The 25,735-nt window shown below is 36.7% G+C and overlaps 5 protein-coding genes across 5 annotated transcripts; 3 read left to right on the plus strand and 2 right to left on the minus strand.

The window, feature by feature from the left end:
• Nucleotides 1–1,979: 1,979 nt before the first annotated feature.
• Nucleotides 1,980–5,064, plus strand: GCK72_001836 (uncharacterized protein; the record flags this gene model as incomplete). Its single annotated transcript, XM_053723146.1, has 8 exons — nt 1,980–2,063; nt 2,839–2,926; nt 3,296–3,397; nt 3,529–3,680; nt 4,095–4,444; nt 4,493–4,640; nt 4,685–4,806; nt 4,851–5,064. 8 exons carry the CDS (start codon nt 1,980–1,982, stop codon nt 5,062–5,064), a joined length of 1,260 nt encoding a protein of 419 aa, XP_053591791.1.
• An 8,636-nt stretch (nt 5,065–13,700) lies between these two features.
• GCK72_001837 (uncharacterized protein) lies at nt 13,701–14,565 on the minus strand (the record flags this gene model as incomplete). Its single annotated transcript, XM_003114560.1, has 4 exons — nt 13,701–13,857; nt 13,927–14,040; nt 14,163–14,260; nt 14,314–14,565. The coding sequence occupies 4 exons, from the start codon at nt 14,563–14,565 to the stop codon at nt 13,701–13,703; spliced, it is 621 nt and encodes a 206-aa protein (XP_003114608.1).
• A 4,453-nt stretch (nt 14,566–19,018) lies between these two features.
• On the plus strand, nt 19,019–21,699 carry GCK72_001838 (uncharacterized protein; the record flags this gene model as incomplete). Its single annotated transcript, XM_003114580.2, has 11 exons — nt 19,019–19,094; nt 19,582–19,732; nt 19,806–19,905; nt 19,952–20,099; nt 20,146–20,231; nt 20,281–20,406; nt 20,458–20,830; nt 20,925–21,060; nt 21,109–21,215; nt 21,280–21,380; nt 21,451–21,699. 11 exons carry the CDS (start codon nt 19,019–19,021, stop codon nt 21,697–21,699), a joined length of 1,653 nt encoding a protein of 550 aa, XP_003114628.1.
• A 378-nt stretch (nt 21,700–22,077) lies between these two features.
• Nucleotides 22,078–23,907, plus strand: GCK72_001839 (uncharacterized protein; the record flags this gene model as incomplete). The annotated part of the gene is made up of 10 exons (XM_053723147.1): nt 22,078–22,119; nt 22,186–22,260; nt 22,307–22,504; nt 22,552–23,181; nt 23,295–23,360; nt 23,408–23,472; nt 23,520–23,583; nt 23,631–23,702; nt 23,747–23,794; nt 23,845–23,907. The coding sequence occupies 10 exons, from the start codon at nt 22,078–22,080 to the stop codon at nt 23,905–23,907; spliced, it is 1,323 nt and encodes a 440-aa protein (XP_053591792.1).
• Nucleotides 23,908–24,731: 824 nt separating this feature from the next.
• On the minus strand, nt 24,732–25,670 carry GCK72_001840 (uncharacterized protein; the record flags this gene model as incomplete). The annotated part of the gene is made up of 4 exons (XM_003115096.2): nt 24,732–25,034; nt 25,169–25,305; nt 25,351–25,523; nt 25,618–25,670. The coding sequence occupies 4 exons, from the start codon at nt 25,668–25,670 to the stop codon at nt 24,732–24,734; spliced, it is 666 nt and encodes a 221-aa protein (XP_003115144.1).
• Nucleotides 25,671–25,735: the final 65 nt, after the last annotated feature.

The following is a 25,735-nucleotide window of genomic DNA, read 5'->3' on the forward strand; positions in this document are numbered from 1 at the left end:
CGATTCAAAAACGGGAAATAACAAGAACTTAAAGATATTTTGCCGGGATTGAAGATTCACTTTCTCGTTTTATTATTTTTAGTTTCTTTGATATTTTTTTTCTGACACTATTGTTTTCAGTTTGAACTGAAGATTACAAACTTTCTCAAATAAAAATAGCAACTAAAAGTATTGCAAAAACTCAATTATTAAAGTGAAGACAAACCAAGAAAAGCTCGAAAATCTGAAATGGACACATGATTTATATATTTAGTTTTATTCTGGAACAGGTGGTGTGGAAACAGAAAATATGACAAATATCCAAGAAGGAAAACAAATATTTTTGATTAAATAGAGTCAATTTATGAACAAAAAAGATTTAGATTGAAAAGAAAAAAAGAAAAAAATTGGTAACTTTTATTTAAAAAAGATAAGAGAATTTAATTCTAAAAGTGATAAGAGTTCTCGGAAAAAAGTTGAGATGAAAACGAGAGAGAAAGAGAGATTTCTTCTTTTTTGCAGAAGGATGAACTGAAGTCTTCCAATAAAAAAAGAGAAATAAGGGATCGTCAGTTGGTGGATTTCTTCAAGATCCTCTCGTGTTTTTGTTTCGGAGAAAAGATAAGGGAAAGTGACCGATTTCTGGTGATTGACAAGTAAGAAAGTGCATAAAAAGTACAAAATTATTACATTTTAGGATAGCATGTAGAATTCACTAGGTTTGAACCTGACTCTGTCTGTACTCAATAAAAAAAGAATTCTAAATGAAGAATAAGAACAACATGTGCCAGATCAGGATAAGTTCCGTTCAAATCTGTTCGTTCAATAACGAGAAGAAGAAGAATATATTATATCAAGATCTAATGAACACAGCATCCGAAAAAGAAATCAGTAAACAAATTTTTAATGAAAAATTGTGAATTTTTTGAGTAGAAACTTTTGAAAATCTCTCGGAATTAAAATTCAGAAAAGAGAAGAACGAATAAAGAAGAGATAGGATTTGAACCGAAACACACTCATCACATCTCATCGTTTTTTGCCTCTCTTCTCGATGTATGTCCTCCCATTTTCTCTCGATCTTCTTGTCTCTGAACACCCTCTTTCTTCTTCTATTCTATTTTCTTGACGCCAAGGTTTTTTGAAAAAAAAAGAAAAAAGAAGAAGAAGACGCTCCGAGATGCGATCGGAGACAGACGAAGAGGATTGACACCGGAGGTTGGAAGGATGGGTTTTATGACAAAGATACGTCGTGGCGAGACCAGAAAAAAGAAATAGAAATGGTTACGGTAGGTGTTTGTAGCTGGAGAGGCAACTGAAATCATTTTTATAATTTCTCCTATTTTTCATTTGGATTGGAGTTGTAGGACATGGAGGGTTGTGAGATAGACGCATATCGTGTCCCTGAAGTGAAGACGTGGCTTAAATATGCATCTCTTTTACGATTTATACGCAGCTTTTGTCAAACTCAAAAACCGTGCGAGACCCGAGTAAGACAAGTGAAGTATTCCTTTCAAAAGTATTACGGTAACTGACACTTGTCGACAGCTGACTGTTTTTTCTGAATTTCAAAGATGAAGTTATCACATTTTAGTGTTCGTAATCTCAATTGTTTGATTTTTCCATTCCTCTTACCTAAACTCTAGACGAAAGAGCAGTCGGTAAGAACAAACAAAGCATGGGAACGAGAGAACACAGACACTTGAGAGACGCAGACACAAATACGGATATTTCTCATTTTCCTTCATTTCTCCATTTTCTGCATGTTCTTCGCTTTATTGTAATCTCCGAAAACATCTGAAAAAATGAGATAACCGAAATTGTGTTTTTTTTGCTGTCTAGAATATAATATCGATTGTTTTTAAATAAATAGTTCGGGAGTTTAAGTTTTTTGAAAATCTTGATATACTACTTTCGTAGTTTATAAATATTTGTTCTTATTTTCAATCCATCTACTTCATTTTTTTACAGATCGAAGGATCTCAAACTTGAACATTTTCTCAATGGAAATGTTACTTCTAGATGGAAGAACTGAAAAACGACCGAACTCATCTTCCTCACTTGATCGATTCATCCCGGATATGCCAGTAAGTTTTTATTTTTATTTTTTCAAACAGACAAGTATTGCATTTGCCGAAGCTCTTTATGAAAATGTATTTATCATGCACGTGTTGTTTTAAATGTGAGTGAAGTCTCAACCTGGTCTCTTTGCGATCAATGAGAGTATTTTTGTTTTGATTTCAAGCGAAAATGTTGAAAAACTAGTTTTTTCCCTCTGAGTGTTCAAAACGCCTGATGAGCTCACAATCATCAATAATCTCCAGTCATATCGAGTTTTCCCACTTTCATCGTCATATTTCTAACACTTAACTACATATAATTCTAACGCCTACAATCTTTATTCGTTCCTTTCTTCAATGCACTTCTGATGAGTCATGCTATTTCAACCAACGATTGCATGCGGAAGATTTGCATATCAAAAGAGAATATCATCATGACATGAAAATTTTTCGATTTCTTATCAAACAAAATATTTTTATTTTTGACTTTTCGCATTTAAAGTAGGTCTCTTTTCGAATAAAAACAAAAAGAAGTAACTATAAATTCATATTTTTGCGATATTCAAAAACTAGACGATTTGGTCTCGAGTAATTTCAACCAAAGAGTAATCCTTTTTTCGATGGAAACTACACTTCATCAGTTTTGTGACGAATATTTCAATTCATTGTTTTGTCTAGTCTCATTCATCTTTGTTCTTTCCATATAAAATGACTAGTTTTTCTTAGGTCGGAGATGATAATGTCAAGAACTGAACTCTAATAATTCTCATTTCACAAATAATCGTTTTCAATTTAATTTCAGCAAAAAGTGAAATCTCGACGAAAAATGCGGAAGTTAATGTGCATATCAGGAATCTGCGTCACAATCTTCTTCATCATTGCAGTTTCCAGTTGGTTTTTCGTCAGGGATTTAGGTGGTGTTCGTGCACTTATACTAATTAAACAATTTTCTATTAGAAAATCATGTATAGCATTTTAAGAATTTATGTATAAAGAATAGTTTGAAATCTACGAAACCAGCAAATTTACCTTTGGTTTTTGTTTGCTCGATTGTATTTCTGCTTGTTGATTAATATTCTGTTTGTGGATTTTAATATTTTTCGGATTATGGAGAATTCTCCATGTATTTGGAAATCGTCGCATGATACATTCGGTATTTGTTATTCTTCATCACTAACCAAACTAACTTCACAATACCATCACTCAGTCATTATTAATTTGAAAATTATTAATCATCAATAACTGGATCAAATTTTCAGGTGGAGATTCACCAAACAACATTCCATTATGGAGTGCCGATATGAGAGATCCAAAGAGAAATGAACACAGTTTTCGGATTTTGTTGGTTGGTGATACTGGAGGTAATTCTAAAAATATATAATTCGAAAGTTCTTTCACGATTGTTGTTAAAAACTAATTAGAAAAGATCTTCACTTAAAAAAGGAAACTGTTAAAATTAATACATCAGTTTGATAATCAGAACGTTTTGCAGGTATTCCAATTCTGGAAACAACACGAGCACAGACTAAAGTCAAAGAAACAATGACATCGGTGGCAAACGAAAAAGATATTCAAATGGTTCTCAACATGGGGGATAATATCTATTTCACTGGACCAACAGATGAATTTGATCCCAGGTTTGAGGTGAGAATCACAATAGTATATTGAGGATGGCTCGGAAAACTTTGAAGCGATGAAGAGTGAACTTTGTTCAATATGATCCAAACTTGAATTATGATCCGAAATAAAATAGAAAGATGAAAATCACAGCTGAGTAAAAGTGGGAGATTGCTACAGCGCATTATATTGTGATGGGGAGAGGAATAGAAGAAATATATGGTATGAATCATGTATGAGAACAATAAGTATATACAATGCCTACATACTTTCTGGTGTCTGTATTCCATACAATCTATTGTTGAGACTGAGAACGTTCGAAATATCTTCTGATCGGTGTAAATAATAAATTCAGTGACAAAAGGCTGAATAAATTAGAAAAGCGAAAAGTTATATTCATCCGATTCGGTTATCATCTTATTAATCGTGTCCTTTTTTCAGTCTCGATTCGAAGCCGTCTACGATTCTCCAAGTCTTCAAGTAAAATGGTTAACAATCGCTGGAAATCATGATCATTTTGGAAATGTCACTGCAGAAATAGAGTATACAAAACGAAGTAGAAAATGGTATTTCCCATCTTTATACTATAAAGAAAGCGAAGAATTCAATGGGACGAAAATCGACTTCATTATGATTGATACCATTTCGTTGTGTGGAAATACAAAAGACATTCAAAATGCAGGATTCATTGAAATGTTACGAAATGAGTCACACGATCCTAGAGGTCCAATGAATGTTACAGCTGCGGAAAAGCAATGGAAATGGTTGGAAACGAATCTGGAAGAGAGCGAGTATGAGATTTTCGCAATTTCAGTATCAATAGAAATAATGATTTTCAGTGCTCAATATCTCATTGTATCTGGTCATTATCCTATCCATTCTATGTCGTCGCATGGTCCGACTGACTGTCTTCGACAGCGATTAGATCCACTGTTGAAACGATTCAATGTTAATGCATACTTCTCTGGGCATGATCATTCATTACAGGTTTGTATTTGAGAGTGTATGAAAAATTATATAAAAGTTTTCAGCATTTCATCTTCGATGGAAACGACGATCACAAGATTCATTATGTTGTTTCGGGAGCCGCTTCTCGTGCAGATGCCTCTGACAAACACATTAAGGAGTTTATCAAAGACAATTTAAAATTCAAGTAAAACATTTTTAGTGTTGCATGAACCTAATATTTTATTTCAGCTACCCTGAAAAATCGTGGTTTTCGTGGTCGCCAGTGTCTCAGCTCGGATTTCTGAAAGGCGGATTTATTTACGCCGAATTCGGGCATGAATCAGCTCGACTCGACTTTTTTGATAAAAAAGGAAAACAACTATACGCTGCTCTCATTCCAATTCGTCAAATCCCGAAAGACACTGCTACAAAATCGACTGTTTCTCCGTTTATTGAAATCTAAGTCTTCCTTTATCCGACATTTAGTGTACTTCATGTGTAATATAATATTTAAGCGGGTACTAGACATTATTTTCATATCAGCACTTTTAATATTAACTTGTCCTATTTATTTATCTGAACACTTCTTCGAAATAAAAGCGTTTCTACAGCATTTCTTGTCGTTTTTCGTGAAATTCTCTCTGCCGCAAGCGCGCTTCACTGACACGTGTTAGAGTGAGGAGACGGCAGAGAACCAGACGGTCGCATATGTCTCCCGCTGCCGCCGACGATATTTTGAAAATAATCTTCGTTTTCATAGTTTTTCACAGGGTTTTAATGCAATTTCATTTATTTAAAAGGAGACGGAAATTTCTCTCCATACAAATGTAAAACAGATATTTCAGTGGTCAATTTGCAGATTGTATCAATCTATTCCTTAAACTTATCCTACTCAATTTTCGAAATATCAAATAATTGATTGAAAATTGAGCTACTTTCTTATTTTATTTCTACGGTTGTTGTTTCTTTCTCGATTTTCTTCTGAATTATCAAATTCAGGGGTTTTCCCCAGCGGTTTTAATCGATTTTTACTATTCATTACTCATGTTTGAAGAAGAAGATAATAAACTTTGGAAATAGCAGAAGAAATGTAATTCTATTTAATACTTTTTAACTTTTACATCTCACACTATAGCTTAATTTTCCGTCCTGCTTTCTATCAATATATTCCCAAATTCTTGATTTTGCAGTATGTATAACGATCAACCAGGACTTGGTGGAGGGGGTGGAAATCCTCCTCAAAATCAAGTAACCTCAGAGCAATTTGTGGCTTTGCAGCAATTGATTGCCAACCTCAGTTCCCAACAAAACAATCAATTACCTCCAGACCCGCAGTTGGCGCATCTTATTCAAACTTTAAACAACGAAGCAAGTAATGCACAAGCCCAGATGCAACAAAGAAGACACCAGCAAATTCAGGAGCAACATGAGCGAGAACAAAGAGAACTGCGGGAAAGGGAAGAATTGGAAAGGAATCGTCAAGAACAGCTTCGACAACACCTGGAACATCAGCAACGGATGCAGTTTCAAGGAATTCAAAACATAATGAACTTACCGATGTCAAACTTATTTCTTGCACAACTCGCTCAACAAGTAGCTCAACAAATTCCTCAAGTGCCACCAATTTCTGCAGCTCAGTTCGCTCCTATCCCAATTCAACCTATTCCACAGCAACAAGCTCAACATTCTCCAGCTCAGAATCTTTTCATTGCTGCAAATTCTCCGGCTCAACATCTTCTGGCTGCTGCAAATTCCCCCGTTCAACATCTTCCACCGGCTGCAAATCCTCCTCCTCCGTTGCCAATTAATCATGCGAAACAAATTTGTGAAAATTTCATTTCACAAGAGCAGAATATCATGAGAGGGCATACTCCCGCTCAGGCTACACCACCAATCGTACAAAATGTTCCGCCTCAGCCACAGGCTCAGTTAGTTCAACAACAAAGAGTCCAACAGTACTCACAACAACAACAACAACCTCAGCAACAGCATGTGCACGGTCCACAAGATCAACACGCTCAGGTAAGCTCGCCTTTAATTTTTTCCTTCTGTTCAATGCAGTAATTGGAGATATAAAAACAAAGTTTTATGTGGAAAGGAAGAGAAAACAATTGTTAACACCTCTATAGTACTTCCAGAATCCTGCTATTCATGCTCCACAACCAATGCAGCAACCAATTCACCGCCAACCACCTCCACCGCAACAACAGTTAAATCAAGCACCTGCTCCTGTGGCTATTCAACACGCAGCTCCTCCTCGTGAGCAACATCGCGCGCCTCCACGCAGGAATGCTCAACAACGCGCTCCAGCTCGTAGGCGACAGCAACCCCCACCACCAGAAGCACCGCCACGTGTCGATGAAGCTCTCGCATATTTGAGAATTATTAAACAAACATTTTCGAGCAACGTTCCAATTTATCATAAATTTCTTGAAATTATGAAAGATTTCAGAGCACAACGGTAATATAGATAGATGGTATTTCTCAAAAAATTCTAGCTCAATTTCCAGGATAGAAACTCCAGATGTCATTGAACAAGTTGCTGAATTGCTCTATGAATCTCCTGATTTAGTTCTTGGATTCAATACGTTCCTACCCGCCGGATACAGAATTGAAATGAGTGGAACTAAATACGTGTTCAATTCACCCACTAGTGCTCCAAGGGTAAATTATTTCCAATTTTTCTCTGACATTACTATATTGAAAGATGTTTTCAAATTTCAATATTGGGAATACTCAAGAAATTTCTCGTTTTTTCATTTTAATTGTGAATAGATTATACAGGTTCTGCTCTCTCCAGAAGAACGCCGTGTACGTGCCGCAGCTGCCGACGGTGCTTCTGCTGATGCTAATGTTGTTCCTGATGCCGCTCCGAAGGAAGAAGATGTAGACGAAGCAACAGATGATGAACAAATGGAAGAAGAAGACGTTGAAGGAACTGAGGAAGAGGAAAACGAGTCGGCACTAGAGGAAGACGAGGAAAAAGAAGAAAAACCTTTGATCGAAGAAGTTCGTCAGGAAACGGAAGACGATGACGAAGAAGAAGAAGAGGAACCAGAAAACAATGAGGTTGATTTTTGAAACATTAAAAAAAATCCTTTTTTATTTTTCAGGAAGAAATTACAAAAGGTTTAACAGCTCGTACTCTGAACATTATAGAACTTCTCAAATCATCATTCACTGCTCGACCAGATAAACTCGTCGAGTTTGTGACGTTTTTAGAGTTTTTCATCAACAAACAGAAATTCTATTCATGGAAAAAACAAAAAGAAGCTGAGAATAAACGAGAAAAGCCCAAAAATGGCCGTGGAGAAGGGTCAGCACCTCCTCAACAAAATGCCGGGGAAAGTATGGAAGTTGATGAAGAAGGAGAGGCCGAATCAAAACCTGAGGATATCGAAGAAACGACTGAAAAAATCGCAGATGATTTTGCTGAAAAGCAATCTGGAGATTTAATGATTTCTATGCTTGCTAAAGTTTGCCTAGGAGAACCAGAGCTTCTTGCTGCGATGATTGATTTTCTTCCATATTTGCAAAATCTGCTCATCAATGCTTCCGATGAGCTTGTTCAGGTAAGAAAGTTTCCAATTAGACTAACCCAATCACTAACCTGAATTAGAAAAATGTTGCTATTGAAAACAGCAAAGGCTCGAATTAAGAATTTATTATTGATCCCTTGTATTTCGACCCGGGCCGGAGCCGAGAATTCACAAGCCTGAAATCAACCCTTTTAATTTTCAGAAAGTCCGAAATATTCTCAAGTTCAACAATATTCGGGACCGCCCCGATGTTCCGGAAGGAAGTCGTGTTGATCCGAAACAAGTTGATTTGAATCTGATGAATGCAATGCAGAAGTATAAATTCGGAACAAAAAAGGTAGAAATATTCATGGTTTCCAAAAAAAATCGTTTTGGCACATTTCAGAACGAAAAACTCGTTATCAAACAAACTGTTGGGAAACCCGAGGAGAAAGATGAGGAATTAATGGTCCTTCAGAAATCGTATAGAATTATTTATGAAAAGGTGAGAGTATACATTTTTGTTTCAAGCCTTAAAATGTATGTTTTCATTCAACATAATCTTATTTGTAGCTGAAAACTCGCACAACTACGTCCCAAATCAAGCAATTAATGATTATGTTTAACATGTACCTCAATATGGATATCACTGCCGAACAAATGGCTGCTGAGATCCCAAAAATTATGGAACGTGAAAGATCTGAACCGGAAATAATCATCATGAGTATGTTGGGAATCAGTAGAGACCCGAAAGACAAACCTGAAAATGATGTGGATGCTGTTATGAGAAAAGATATGCCACCAGTTCAACAAAAAATTGGAATTCGTGATCAGAAAATGATTCAACAAGTCAGAACAATTGATGCGGCCACAGTTTGTACTTTGGGACCAAGTTATCGGCTATTGAAGGGAGGTGCAAGAGGAAAGGAAACATTTGGAAGAATAGATATGTCCCGTGATGTCCAGGGTGTAAGTTTGAAATATCTTGAATGGTTTTCAAAATAAGAAATCTTTTTTAGGTTCTCAATGATAAATGGACATCATATCCGTCATGGTCTTCTGAAGATACTGGAAGCCAAACTGTCAAAAAGTCTAACTTAGAAGAATTCCATTTCAAAACAGAAGAGGAACGATATGAGGTATAAAATTCTCGAACACTGCCGTAATAACTGCTTTCTTTTTAGCTTGACATCGTCGTTGACTCCAATCGAACTATTATGGAGGAACTGAGCAAAACACTTCGAAATTTCCAGACAATGAGTGAAGAAGAGAAAAATTCATTCAAGTAAGAATAAAACGTTTAGAGCATCAAATAATTTCGTTTTGCCAGGTTGGATGCAAATCTCAATTGCTCGTATCGCTCGACTTTTCTACGTGTCATGACAAAAGTCTTCACCAACTCAGTTCATGAATACGTTGAAGCTGCTCAAAAAAATCCTTTGGCTGGATTGAAGAAAATTATTGATGGACTTCAAGAGAAACATATTCAGTGGACACGATTCCAACAGGAAGCGAACAGGTAACATAAAGAGTTAAAAATGCATTCAAAATTCAGTCACATTCAGCTGTTTAATTATTCTTATAATCGATGTCATTAAAATTGTTTTTGACTGACAATCGATGAAGTGTCAGACAGTTTTCTTATCCCTCCAACTTGTATTTTTTCCAGAACTTGGCGCGATGCATTGGACAAACAAATGTCGTCTGCAATGACTCTCCTCAATAATCAACAGAAAAACTACGATCAAAAAGCATTCAAATCGAAGCCGCTCGTCAATGCAATCGAGCAGGTTTACGAGGAGAGACGGAAAACGTAATTTCTAGATCAGCAGTTTAAAAAAAAATGTCTTTACTTTTTCAGCGGTGGAGACGAGACTCTTCCGCATATGACTCTGGAATACTCGCCAGAGCAAAAAGTGTTTTGCGACGTGAATGAGGTGACTGGGCACTTTTTCCACGATCTTCCTGGTGGTAAAACTGAAAAGGATCGAACTAGAGTCATGTTGTTCAGGTAATTTATAACTTGATGAAATACACCATTCATTTTCGATTCTTACAGAATATTGATGGAATGGCTGTGCCGACCACAACAAAGCGTACAAATCGATATTGATAATGGCGAAGTTTTCAAATTTCAAGGAGATGAGTGAGTTCAAAATGAATCTTAATTTGAATTGTACTTGGTGAAGGTTTCCGAAAAACACTGGTTCATTTTTCAGAAGCGAAGATGAGAATCTCTTATCATTCCTGGAACTTGATAGCGACCGTACTCGAAACAATCGAATTCTGATAATTCCACCTCCTTCTTCAGAAGAATCGGAAGAATTGACTGCTGATGAGAAGTTCCGTCAAAATCTATATAAAAGAGAACGTCGTGTTTTCTATGGAGATGATAATGTGTACATGATAATCAGATATCATCATATGATTCACGAACGATTTGCCAGAATTCTTGCAACTCAATCAATTTACAGTCAGGAGTATACTGTCCGTCTAGATTATTCTTATTGTGAAACACATTTTAATTTTTTCAGGAAAATATGAAAAAGTTCAAAAAATGGCAGAATGGAGTTGGAGCAGACATGCACGGTCGACATGCTCTAGAAGAGAATTTCAGAACGAGGCGTGATGCTGTGAATGATTTTAAGGTATGTATGTATGGAAATATTGCGGCAAATTTTCTCGACAAAATAATGACTGATTGGAGCAGAATGGCAAACAAATATCCTAAGAATGTGTAGTAAAATGAGGTTGAATAAAACTTTATTAGAGTTTCTATTAACGACACACTATTGAGTATTATTTCAGAATGTCCGTTCCTCTCCTTCGGCTTACTACGATACAACTTTGCGTGAATTGAAACAACTCGGAGGTTCACAGATGGATATGATTGCTTTTGAAGATGCTGTAAAACATTTGTTTCCTGCAGATGTTGTACTTTTTAACAATATTGACAAACTGTTTATGTCACTTGCTAAAAATATTCATCATGCAACATGTGCTGAAGAACAAGAAAATCCAATCAAGTTGTATTTGAAGTACAGAAAACGTCTGATGGATACGGAGAATACAGAAGAAAGAGAAGCAGTTGAACAGGAGTATGCACAGAATGCTGAAGAAATACTCCGAGGGAAGAATACTTATCGTTTCGAATTTATCAATGAACAGAACATTCCTTACATCAACATTTGGGTCATTCCAAGAGAGGTAACCAGAATCATTTCATTTTTTGTTTTATTTTGATAATTTCAGGAGAAGGGATCCGGCGATGAAGATGACGATGAGGATGGAAATGACGACGAAAATGATGATGATAATGAAGATGGAAAAGACGGTGGCAAGGATGATGATAAGGATGATGATAAAGCTGATGATGATGATGAAGATAAGGATGATGATAACATTGAGGATAAGGAAGACGATGATCAGGAGAAAGATGAAGACGACAGTGTAGACGATCAAGTTCCTGAAATGCCAGCGGTGAGTTTAGCCGCATTTTCCGAGTTTCAATAGATAGTCCAGCATTTGTTTATCGAAGAAATTCCAATGATTTTCAATAATTTTCCGTGATAGTCATCTTTTCGGTTTTCAGAGATCTAATGACGAAGATGAAGGGGAGAAGAGTGTTGATTTTGATGAGTTACCTGGAGCAGTAGGGCCTGAAGATTCCGTAGAGTATGAAGAAATGGAAATTATTGAGCAAACTGGATGTGATATGGAAGTGGCGTTCGAAGGGAAATACAAATACGATGAAGTGAAAGCGATCGATTCCAGGCCTGGGGAAACTCATCGTATTTACTTGAACTGCGTCAGAGGTTAGCTAATTTGTTTATAATCTCCGAATCCATAAAAAAGATATTTTGATTTCTAACGATAGATGTTCCATAATGGACCTATTCTGGGGTAGCAAAAAATAGTTTTTTGCTAATTTTTTGCTATTCAGAAAGTAGCAAAAAAAGCAAAAAACTCCTGGTTTGGAGACATTTTTTGCTTGACCTTTTCTAGGCCAGCCCGCCCTTTTCTAGGCCATTCGCTGCAAGACCTGTGTTTGGTGTAGATTTACGGGAGATTTTTTTGGGATTTTTTCAGCAAAGTTCGGAAAAAAATCATTTAACGTTTACAAAGTATGGAATAAATCAATAAAATTACGAATTCAGTTCAAAAGTAGCGATAAAGTACATGAATGCTGAAAAAATCGCAAAAAAATCTCCCGTAAATCTACACATGGCCTAGAAAACCGCGGGCTGGCCTAGAAAAGGTCAAGCAAAAAATGCCTCCAAACCAGGAGTTTTTTGCTTTTTTTGCTACTTTCTGAATAGCAAAAAATAAGCAAAAAACTATTTTTTGCTACCCCAGAATAGGTCCATTATTTTTCTTCATCAAATCAACTAACTCCTCTTCCAGTGTTTCCAGATCACGATATTTGGCTGTCTCGAACAAAACTCACACCGCGTAACTGGAAAACATTTACGTCATACAAATCTGAAGGAATAGAAAAAGTGCATCGATCATGCGATTATGACAAGGTAAGTAGCATCACTCGGAACTGATTATGATAAATGAACTGAATGCCCGAATACTCTTGTTTTCAGTCATCCATTCTCCGTTCTGATAAACTCAAATAATTTCAGATCAATAAATCTCGTCGTCTGAGAATCCGTCGTATTGAGAAAGCTTTGAACCGAAAAGGTCGAAGAGAGGATCTGAATACGTGGTTCAAGAGACCTTTCGTCCCGTTGATTCATGTGTAAATACTAATGCTTATCATTGCTTGGAAAGCTGTTATTATTGTCTTGTATTTCGGTTTATTTTACAATCCCCATCTCCCTGATTTGTGTTAAATGACCTCAATGATCTGTTGAATTTTCAATTCGTATCTCGAAATTATGCATTGCATTGCACAATATATTGTAAATTTTTAATATCAATATTTACACGCTTATCTTTGAATCCATCATGATTTAAAGTGATAAAACAGTATCTGTAGTAGGTCGAAACATTGAGGAAGAGATGCGATGCTCAGTGATGGACCTATTCTGGGGTAGCAAAAAATAGTTTTTTGCTTATTTTTTGCTATTCAGAAAGTAGCAAAAAAAGCAAAAAACTCCTGGTTTGGAGGCATTTTTTGCTTGACCTTTTCTAGGCCAGCCCGCGGTTTTCTAGGCCATTCGCTGCAAGACCTGTGTTTGGTGTAGATTTACGGGAGATTTTTTTGGGATTTTTTCAGCAAAGTTCGGAAAAAAATCATTTAACGTTTACAAAGTATGGAATAAATCAATAAAATTACGAATTCAGTTCAAAAGTAGCGATAAAGTGCATGAATGCTGAAAAAATCGCAAAAAATTCTCCCGTAAATCTACACATGGCCTAGAAAACCGCGGGCTGGCCTAGAAAAGGTCAAGCAAAAAATGCCTCCAAACCAGGAGTTTTTTGCTTTTTTTGCTACTTTCTGAATAGCAAAAAATAAGCAAAAAACTATTTTTTGCTACCCCAGAATAGGTCCATGAGCGATAAAACAAAACAAATGAAAATTCGATCGATGAGAATGCAAATTAATGTTTACTATTACTTTCAATTTTATTCAGACGTACATCGATTCGGCCAAAGATGACATTTTGAGCTCAACACGAACAAAATGAGTAAAGTATTCTGAAAGTTCATCGACTTCCTCCGTTTCCGTGACAGGCGATGGAGGACGAGCTGCTTGGACACTACATGGTTTTGGCAATATTTGTTCTCTGGAACGTTGATTTTAAGTTTTATATCTATTTCTAAGATGTTGTAATTTTAATCTGCGAAGAACTCACTTATCAAATATGCACATTCGGAGTGGTTCGACGTCTCCTTTTAACTTGATTTTCAGCAAAATCTCGATATCTGTTGGCTTCGTTTTTGATATATTCTGTGTCTTCCGACGGCGTCTGAAAATATATTTTATGAGTTTTAGTTATTAAAAATCTATCAAACACAGATCATAACTATTATGAACTATTTCCTGAAACATGGTAACGATTAAAGATAAATTCAGAGTAATTTTTCTCACCGTAATTTGATGGGTACTTCGTACGGTGAAAACCTGCCGTACTTCTGCGATGTCGAGCGATAAAATTGAGCATTTTCAGCTATAGGTGGCATATTATGCTGAAAATCAAAAATCTCTGTGCGAAGTTTGCGCGTCAATTAAAATGTCTTACAGTAATCCAAGTCGGTGATTGCGGGCCTGGGGTCCGACGATTCTGATCGTATCGACCTTCGCAAAGATCGGAATCTAGTGAGAGTTTATCGAAATCGAGTGTTAAAAATGAAGAAATTTGTGATGAGATTGATGAGGGACACGTGGAATCATCTGATTCCGAATCGCACGTAACAGTAATCGGACATGTGGATGTGGATGGAATTGGTGAAGAAGATGTTGAAGTTCTGGGTGGTGGCTCGCCCTCGGTCATTTTTATCTGAAATTAATTAATATAGGAAAATGTGAAATTTTTCCAGGAGAGAGAAAAACAGAAAAATGAATACAAACATTGTGTGTTTAGTTATTTGAAACAACAGTGAACCCTTTTTGAACTAGTGCAGCAATTTAAACATTATTGAACACAAAGTATAAAGATATTGAAACAACGTTATGTGGATGAAGAGAAATAAGGAAATAGAGAGTTGCAATTGAGTTGGTAAGGAAAATGTACTATAGAATGGAAGGATTACAACTCAGTTGGAAAACATCACAATACCGTTTCTAGAATAATACAAAAGACTGCATAGACCAATGAAAATTGAGAAAATAAGAAGCAATATTTAATTACTTCGAGCATTTATCTGAACTCCGACCCTAATCTCGATTATCCTGAAAGAATAAAAAAGTGATCAGAAAACATAGAATAGAAATTTTAAAGACTAATAAAATCGTTTAAGAACGACGCTTTCGTATCTCCATTCGGAAAGAGAAAATAATGAAGATAATTTGCTTCTATTTTAATCACTGACTAACTAGAATATAATAATAAAATGATGAATATATTCCCGCAAAACAAGCATTCAAGAGAGAAACCATAGAAAGAGAACACACAAATAAAAAATCGAAAACAAAAAACTCCACTCTTTTTCTCTAAAAAAGGCATAGAGACGAGAGAAGCTAGAGGAAAAGGAAGAAGTGCAAGAATGCTCGAATTCCTTTTTAGTTTTTTTTCAATGTCTATTTTCTGCTTTACCGCACTGAAAATCAATAGTTTCAAGCGTAGTACACGACGATTTGGCGGAGGACAGAGAGATAGAGAAAGAGTGTGTAAATAAAGGAGGGTGGTGAGAGAGACGAGACGGAAATGGGAGGGTGACGTCATGTACATTCTGCGTCTCTGATGAAGGAGAACTGGTTCTCGATAGAGAAGCTTTTGACTCAACACAGAAAAGACATTTTGAACAGAAAAGACAAAATCACGTAAAAATGATCAATTAGAAGGTGGAGAAAAGGGTAAAAGCATTGAGAACTTGTGATGGAAATCAAGATAACAATGAGAGTAAAAGTGCTTTTGGAGGTCATCGAGAGAAGAAAATGTTTGAAAATTGAAAAATTTCTGGGAACACTAACAAACAAGGTTGTCCAAAAGTGTTCAGACATTTTTCAATGCAAATGAAAAACATATTCTCAATCACTGGTTCATAACTACACGTATGACTACAATCATAAGGTTCGAAGTATTCTAAAAACAGACTGAAAAAAGTTTGCCGGGGAGGGGAATCGAACCCCTAAAGGATTTACATCCACAGACTCGTGAAACCTGCGCCTTTGCCACTTAGCTACCCCGGCACCAAAACCAAAATAATGACTTGAGAACTAGAACTAATTATAAGATGAGCAAGAGGACTACTGTAGCTTTTTAAAAATTTTGGGAGAAGGAATTGGAATACGGTAGTCGGTTGGAGAAAAATCACACACTTTGGATTACTACACTGTCGAAAAGGAAACTGAATGAGAAATCTAGAATTGGCAGATCATAAATTAACCTGATATCAGTTTTCGAATTTACGCTGAAAATGTTCAGGCTGGGATCATTGGAACCTCGAAGAGAAAATCGAAGATTGAGCTGCCCAATTCAAATGAAAATACTATTTCGAGTATCCTAAGAGGAAGTTGGAATTTTTCGATTAGATTAGAACAATTTTAGAAATTGTTGTGCAATTGATGAAAGTTTATACCGAAAAATAATCAGCTCGAATAACGAACATCTGGGTTTGTCAATCGGAATGTATTAGGAATAATTGAAATAACTGTAAAACCAAGAAAAGTTTTTATGTGCGGACATTTCCTAAAAAGTTCTAGTAAACCAATAGCTCAAAAATCTTACGATTTTGCAGAACTAACAGTGCTTCACTGATCTATGATTCTCTAGGAATCAACTGTACACAAAAACTGTTAACAAGAAGAATGAAGCTATAACTTTTATCTATGTCCCATGAGAATCTTGGCCTGATGCTTCAGTTAGTGAACCGTGAAACTATCTCAAATTTCGTATCCCGATCTGTAAAGTCCAATTATCGCCATTTTAAAGATCAATGCTGTATTAATAATCTTTCAAAATCCCATCGCCTTTCTATAATGGAGACAATTGATGTAGGATATCGTTACAGTAAGTCTTATTTTTGTTCTTTTCCGTTCTTCGGAAAACTGCAAGAACTGATATGTACCGTAGTTCCTTTGATATGGAAACTGTTAGAATTCGCAACGCAACGTACTATGAAATTTCTTCATGAATACATTCTTCCTCATCCCCATAATTATCAAACTGCTGTGTTTTCAACCGTTTTTTGGGCTCCGGGACATTTCGCCACTAGACGTTTCGCCACCGGACGTTTCGCCACCAAAAATGGAGAATTTTCCGAATTTCCGTAGCTTTATAGGGAAAAAAACATACCACTAGTACGCATTGATTATGCTTATTAAAGTGATGTGCTTTTTTCCCTATAAAGCTTCGGAAATTCTCCATTTTTTGGTGGCGAAACGTCCGGTGGCGAAATGTCTGGTGGCGAAATGTCCGGTGGCGAAACGTCTAGTGGCGAAATGTCCCGGAGCCGTTTTTTGTACTGCCTCTGGTGAATTGTGTCCTTCAAATTTTCAAAAAAGAACTCTTCTTTTGAATGATCTCGGAGCTATCGAGTGCGTTCTTCACATTCATAATATCTAGGTTTCCATGAATCAAGTTGCATCGGTAACAAAAATATACAATTACTAGAAGGATTTTGCTCAGACTTGTCACGGGCCGGACCGGGCCGAAATCAGACAAAATCTCGGTTCGGCCCGTTTTGAAACATTTTTTGAAAAAAATTTGAATTTTTGAACTTTTTTTGACATTTTTTGAACGTTTCTAGGAAAAAGTATAGTTTTTGACCAAAACTTTAAAATTGAATCAAAATGTGAATATTTATGATAATTTTTATCATTTTCACTCTATTTTTTTTTAATTTCAAAAAATTTCAGTAAAAATGGGTACCCACTTTTGCCGGGCCGAGAGATAATTCGGCCCGGACCGGCCCGCTTTGACATGCAAGTCTGATTTTGCTGGCGGACTTTACTTTTGAAATTCCATTTCGCTTTCGAGATAACAATTATTTTTGTTTCAACATCAACATCGTTCCCAGTTTCTTCTCTTATTCCTTCCTTTCATTCGTTGGAAAATATGTAAAACAAAGAAAACGAGAAAAGAAGGAGGTCGTTTGGGATGCTCGTGGAATGTAATAAAATAAAATGGAAAAAGAGACAAAAAGTATTATTTTCTGAGAGTCTTCGACTCATGGTCTGTTTTGCATTTCTCCCGTGGTTCTCACTGTTTAGTATATCATGAATTTTGGAAGTTTCCTATTCCAAATCACTTTTTTTCAGATATGATTAATAGAGCCAATTTTGTATAAACTTTTCCATGGTTGATGTTTTCCACCAACATCTAGGTTTATGTTGAAATGTGTCACCCGATGACACAGTCACCTTCAGAAAAAAAACCATAGAATGAAAAGAACCGGTTGGTTTCGTCCACTGACTAACCATAACAAATGCGATACGACAGGAGGATTGAAGCGAATTGTTGCAGTTTCTACTGATATTTTCTGTTGTTTTTGTTTTCACGATTACTGCGGGAAAGCTCTTCAACTACTGAAGTATTTCCTGAATCAGTTTCATATCAAGATTTTCGATGTCTCAACTTGATTTTTGCAACAGAGCATACTTTCAACATCGACATTTAAGGTTTCCAATTCATTTTTTCGACTTTCTCCTTACTTTTCTCTCGTTTTATTTCATTTTACTCTTTTTTTTGTTATTTCCGTTTCTGTTTCTCTTTTTTTCTCTTCGTCTCGTTTCCTCTCTCATTCATTTATTTTCTTTTTCTGCCTGCAATCGATTCTTTTTACACTGTTTTTTCCTGTCGCTCACCGTTTTTTCTCTCCTTTTTCTAAATATCTGTTGTGGCGGGTGGGTGCGTTTTTTCCTATTGTTTACTTTTAGTTGAAGAAGAAAGACTTATCAGAAGTTTTTGTTTTTTGTTCTCAGCTTGTCGCTCTGGATTGCTTTCTGAAAGTTTGATGCATTTGAAAGTTTGAAATTGAAGGTCCCAAATATTCAGTTTATCGGACATCTATTGTGACTTTAGCTGTATGTTCACCTTTATCCCTAACTTTCGTTTTTTTTCAAAACTGAAATACTATAGCACTATTTCTAAACAACATGAAAGTTCCCATGTGTTACTTAATTATTCGACAAGACTCTGTGAATTGGAAATTTGAATTTCCGGTCAAGCTGCTTCCGTCAGGAGACTTCTCAATTTCATTTTTCTTCTCCTTTTCCTTTAAAACATTGGCATTTTCTCCAAAGCACTAGTTTCATTTCAGACCCGATTCGAATCAACGAATTTCATGCCGAACTCGAAAAAAACCAAACATGGGGGTAATCAACAACATGTGACGATTGTGCCTGTTGAGCCAGTAAAAGGTAATGCTGCGTCCAAAGTAACTTTTCCGCGGAAAATCCGCGCGGAAAAGGTGTCCAAAGTAGCCATTTCTTTTCCGCGTTTTCCTCTGCGCCTTTAAGCTAATCGCGGTGAGACCAGCTCACTTTTTTGGAGGGAATTCAAAAAAAAAAATTTAATTTCGAAAATTTAACTTTCCCTCCTAAAAAATGCGCAGGTCTCGCCGCGATTAGCTTAAAGGCGCAGAGGAAAACGCGGAAAAGAAATGGCTACTTTGGACACCTTTTCCGCGCGGATTTTCCGCGGAAAAGTTACTTTGGACGCAGCATAAATATTTGGAAATTCTCCAGAAAAAAAAAGAGAAAACTAAGCAAATTTCCAAAAACAGAAATCTATTATTCTAACTCATCCACTTCGAATAAATTAATGAAAACAGCAGATACCACGTGTGTATCATAACTAATATTTTCCCACCCAAATATTTGAAACACATTGAATTCATTTTTCTAGGAGATAATGTGGACACAGTCGCCTATTCATCAAGAAGTCGTATTAGTGGAGAAAGTGGTCATTTGATAGCAGATGTACAGTCACCACATGCAAAAGAACATCGAATCATCTTCGATAGAGATCACAATGTTTTTGAATTCAGATTACTCGAGTGAGTTTTCTGTAAACTTGAAGAGTTGCCAATGAAAACCTGAAGAAGAACTAGAGTTCATAATCATTTTCAGTGGTTCATCGAAGCATCTGATTGTCTATCGACTCGATGAACTTCTCTCCACAACGTGTTTCCCATTAAAAATTAAAAGTGGAATTCCTGTTATTCCAACGGTATGATTTCCTCTTACTTCAAAACACAAAATTCATAATTTTTCAGAAACCAGTGACATCTGACAAGACACTTTATTTCAATTTTGTTTACAAAAAAGACAAAAAACAATGGAGACTCAAGCAGATTCCAGTCGTTTTTTATACGACAAGTGAGAGAGATTATTGGCATTCGTTGATTGATACCACGTTGAGAAGTTTGTTTTTAGAAAGAAGGTCAATTTGAAAAAATGTAATTCACAGGAGTCAAAAACCGTCCGAAGAACATTATTATCTTCATTAATCCTTTTGGAGGAAAGGGAAAGGCTCAGAAGATTTTTAAAGATAATGTTAGTTCGAAATTTTTGAGAAAGAAATATTTAAATTGATTATTTTTAGGTAGAAGCATTCTTCTGGTTGACTCCTGGACTACGGTACAAAGTTATGCTAACAGAAAGAGCAAACCATGCGAGAGATTTCATTGTTGAAATGCCATCAGAACAGTGGAGTGCTCTTGATGGATTGGTTAGTTTTGCACTAATGTGATCATAAGTAGCTCAAAGTAAAAATTTTCAGGTGTCTGTAGGTGGGGATGGTTTATTCAATGAACTCTTATCCGGCGCTCTTCTTCGAACTCAAAACGATGCCGGGCGCAATATAGATGATCCGAATACATCTCACCTTGTCACTCCACATATTCGTTTCGGTATCATTGGTGCTGGTTCAGCTAACTCGATCGTTTCCACTGTTCATGAGACAAATGATCATGCCACGTCAGCAGTACATATTGCAATTGGATCGGAATGCAACGTGGATGTTTGCACGGTGCATCAACATCAAAAATTGATTCGAATTTCTGCAAATGCGATTTCATATGGATGGCTGGGGGATGTTTTGAGAGATTCTGAAGAGTATCGATGTTTGGGACCAGTTAGATATCAATGGAGTGGTTAGTTTTGATACAGAATTTCTGAGGCTTGGAAAGAAATTGAACAGTTTCATGGTTGAATGATTGTTTATTGAGAATTATGGACACATTTCAGCCCTCCGTACAACAATTCGGCATCCAATCTATCGTGGAATCGTTCAATTCTCTTTGTCTCATAAGGAAGATGTGAATCCAAAAGATCAATTGCCGCCTTGTCTTGAGCCATGTCCAGTTTGCAATAAGTCTCAGGGGTAGGAGTAGAGAAAATTCTTCGATTCATTTTACTTTCATTTTTTCAGAGATGACAAATACGATTATCACTGGCATGCAGAATTCACCCATGTCATTTGTTGCGTCATTCCAACTGTCACTCCGTTTACTCCACACGGATTAGCTCCATTTACAGGTAAAATTCATCCGATTAAATCAAGCCAGAAGAGTCTGAAAAATATTAATTTTTCTTATATCAGGAATCGGTGACGGAACTCTCGACTTGGCTCTTGTCCCCAGAATCTCCAGATTCCATAACATGCAATTCATGCGAAAAGTTGCAATGTACGGAGGAAAGCAGGTAATTTTTTTTCAGCAATAATTATCTTTTCATTGCATTTTTAATTTCATCAATAGTTTTGAAATTTCAGCTCTACGAACTGGATCCTTCACTGAACTGCTATCGTGTCACTAAATGGTCATATCAACCAGATTCTGATCAGAATGATCCAGGAGTATGGAATCTTGACGGTGAAATTCTTGAACAGCCAAAAGATGAACCACTTCATTTCAAGCTTCATCCACAATTAATTTCATTCTTCGGACGAGATGCGGCCATGGTTAAACCAACGAAACGAAGTTTCATAAAAAAGAGAAAATCTTCAATTGTCTATCAATAATTACTTTTTAATGCATTTTATGTTTTTACCTTGTTTTTTTTCTCTTTCTTGGACCAATGTCTGTTAGATAATACTGCCACTGTCTGTCTGACTTGTTACTGCTGCTATAATATTTGTCAAGTAATGAAGCTGTTTTGATTCAATAAGGTTTTATCCCCTCAAGAAGCAAATACTCTCTGAACTCGGAAAAATTAGATTCTTGTAACGTAGAACGAGTAAGAAGACACTTCAAAAGTCAACGACTTCATTCGACAACGACACTCCGCAATTGCGACAACGCGCTCTGTTTATCGTAAATACACATCATAATATTTTTTTTACTATTTTCACTGAAATTATTCAATAACTATGACGGAAGCCGACTTGCAAGTTTTCAGCATGAATCAGCCACTCAATTTTCCGATTCCCGAAAAATCAATAGTAAGTTCCAGATTTTCTTGAATCAATTAAGCATCATAAAAATCGATAATCTAATTGATTTTTCAGTATCAAATGGGCTTCAACTCGACCGCAACTCAACCAGCAGTTACAAATTATGTTCATGAACCTCATCCACTAACGGTACTTTTTGATTTATCAGTTTATTTCATTTTTCAACATTGTTTAGAATCATCTCTTGGACTTGTTGAATCCACAAAATATGACTGATATTGACAAAAAAAGACAACTATTCTCCGAGTTGATGGCTCCACATTATGAAAAACAAGCGGAGATTGAAAAGAAAATAGACGTGTTGTCCGATGTTGTCAATCAATTTATCAAGTCTCAACAAGGTGTGAACCAGCTTATTCTTGAACGTGTTCTGGTAAATCCTCATCTAGATAATTCGAACACCTAGTTTCCTTATTTCAGTGTGTTCAAGAACAATGTTCCTCACCTATTTCAAATACAATAGTTGAAGATAACCAAATGGATGAACAGGAACCATCGCAAGAGTCAACACAAACAGAAGAAGTTGAAGATAAAAATGAAAGAGAAAGTGATGAACAAAATGAAACAATTGCAAATCAACAAACTATTAATAATCCCATGCCAGTATATCCTGTTCCAATCTCTCATGATGCGTCCCTACATTCACCAATTCGGAATCGATCTATTTCACCAGAAAAAATGGAAACTGGAGAGATGTCTGTCAGAGATTTCTTGAAGAACACGATGACTGTTCAAAAAGCTGATGAAAAGATTTTAGAAGAGGAGTTAGAAAGAGAACGAGATGAAGCCGCACAAGCAATCAGATACAATAAATTCCGTGTTAGAAACCGTCCAAAGAAATACAAACGTAGTGCCGTTACATTTACATCATCTCTAGAGTCGACGCCTGTAGCTACTTCATCTGCGGAGCCTTCTTCATCGACTATAGAAAATTTAGTAGCTGAATCATCTCAAGCGATGGAACAACTTTTGGATCAAACACAACAGGAAAACGACTCAATTGAAGTTGAAGAAAATGTATTCCAGCCGATTGTCGTTCCTTGTGTGCAGGTAAATTAATGCCTTCTTTAGTTTAAATAACAAAGCTATCAGTGTTCATAAGGGCTGAATGACTTTTTGTTTACAATAGAAATGTCCCAAACTCCCTTAACATTTGCTTTCAGAGGGCATCCGAGCTCGACCTATCACTGATGCCATCTGTTTTCCCAACAACGTCTTCGTATGTATTGGTACGTCAACCAAGATGGAGATAGTCTCCATATCCTCACTTTTCCAGAATTCTGCCTTGGATTCAACAGCACATGCTGCTCAAAATAGTTTATCTGCATTAACCGACGCAAAGTAATTTTGATTCGCAGTTCATATTATTTCTCTTATTTTAGTTCCAGGTTTCAAACTGATCCAAGCAGTATGTGGAAAGCTGTCGACAGTGTCACTCATTTATTAGTTGATGTAAACTTTATGATCATATTTCATTTTTTTTCAATTCATTCATTCAGGCGCCATCCCTTCTGGAGTCAGACCTTCGGTTTCCGGACCATTCTCATCACAGCAGTTTTCTTCCTTTCGTCGTTAGTGATTTCATCGTTTATATTCCAATAAATAAGTTTTTTAGCACGAGCCTCTGCATCATCGCTCTGCTTTTGTACCGGCTCAATACAATGTAAGATTGACGATGCATTAACCCCAATAATCTCAACTAGCCATTTCCAGAAAGATCGTCGGATTCACCAACAGATGGAAACTAACTTTTCTGATAATTTAAGGAGCTTGTAAATATTTTTCAATTAGCAATCATTCGGTGTCAGCACTCAAACTGTATCTTGATGTCATTACTTGTATTTAGAAAATCGTGTTTTATAATGAATTCTTTCCCATTCTCACTCCTGTCTGTTCCAGTTTATGTTCAAGCTCTAACTAGACGTATTTTAATTTACTCCCGCTTGATATTAATTATTTATAGTATTTAGATTCATACTTGTCAAGGGCCGGGCCGGGCCGGGCCGGGCCGGGCTTTTTTTTCAAAACGTCAGGCCCGGCCCGGCCCGGCCCGAAGCCCGGCCCGGCCCGGCCCGGCCCGTCAGGCCCGTCTTTTTGGAGGGAATTTTTTTTCCAATTTTTTTTCAATTTTTTTTTTCAAATTTGATTAAGGTGTACTGAGATGAACTCAGACTTTTCTCATAGAATAATATGAGTGTCTTTTTGTCAATTTTTCCGCAAAAAAAAATTGAAAATTGGAAAAAAAATTGAAAATTTTTCTCAAAAATCCCATATTCCTGACAAGACGGGCCTGACGGGCCGGGCCGGGCCGGGCCGGGCTTTTTACGGGCCGGGCCGGGCCGGCGGGCCGGCCCGTCATTTGACAAGTATGTTAGATTACCCTAGTCAGAACGTAATGAACGGATGGGGTTTGCACGTGTCGCTGTTGCTTCGAAAAGCATTTTCTGCTAACAGGTTGAGTTCTCTAGGCACAGAAAACAGTATTAATGTACATTTATCTCGGAATACAATAGAAACTGTTACAAAAATTAACGAAAACTCTACTGTTATATCATCACTTAATTTCAGGCTTTTCATAAAGTTGAAAAGTGGTTATTAGCCTATTGTTGAGCTTTTGCGAAGCGCTCGCTGACGTTCTTCCAGTTGGCAATCTTCCAAATAGCATTAACGTAGTCTGGTCGGACGTTCTTGTATTGCAGATAGTAAGCGTGCTCCCAAACATCAATTCCGAAGAGTGGAATGAGTCCTGTGGTAGACTCAAGTGGATCCTGATTGGCACAGGTAGCCAACTTCAGCTTCTTTCCTTTTGGGCAATATCCCAACCATCCCCATCCAGATCCTTGAACGGCAATAGTAGACGCGGAAAGCATCTTTTGAAGATTGTCGAGAGTTCCGAAATCGCGCTGAAAGTTATTTTATGTAAAAGTTATGTAAAACAAGCTACGACACAAAAACCATAGGAGGTTCAAATTGAAAGGATTATGCATATATTATGCAAACACAGACATAATCCAAGTCAGACCATTGTCGAACCAACCTTGATAGCAGCAGAAAGTTCGGCTGATGGCTCTCCTCCGTCCTTGGACAAGTTGGTCCAGAAAATGGAGTGATTGATATGACCTCCTCCATTGAATTTCAAAGCTGGCTGAAGAGCGATAGCTTCTTTGACGTTTCCTGTAAAACTTATGTTTCTGAATAGAGTATCGTAGTTTCATATACCTTTCGAAACAGCCTCATGAAGTTTCTCCTCGACTTGATTTAGATTGTTTACGTAGGTAGCGTGATGCTTTTGATGATGAAGTTGCATGATCTCATGGCTGATAACTGGCTCCAAGTCAGCATAGTCATATGGAAGATCTGGGAGAGTATGCTTCGATCGAACAGCCGCAACGCTAAATTGAAAATAGCATAATATTTTGCCGAACTCGAGAAAATATTTCGCGATATCGATAACTGCAGTGAGATTTATATTGAATAACAACTAACCCAGTGATTGGCTGGACAAGCTTGGAGACAGAGCGGACGGTAGTTTGCAACATTTTAACGACTGAAATTCAAAACAAAATTGGTGAGAAACAAATGTCTTATCAGAGTTTTCCACCCA

This window comes from Caenorhabditis remanei, chromosome I (genome assembly GCF_010183535.1).
Source record: "Caenorhabditis remanei strain PX506 chromosome I, whole genome shotgun sequence".
Classification (NCBI taxonomy): domain Eukaryota; kingdom Metazoa; phylum Nematoda; class Chromadorea; order Rhabditida; family Rhabditidae; genus Caenorhabditis; species Caenorhabditis remanei.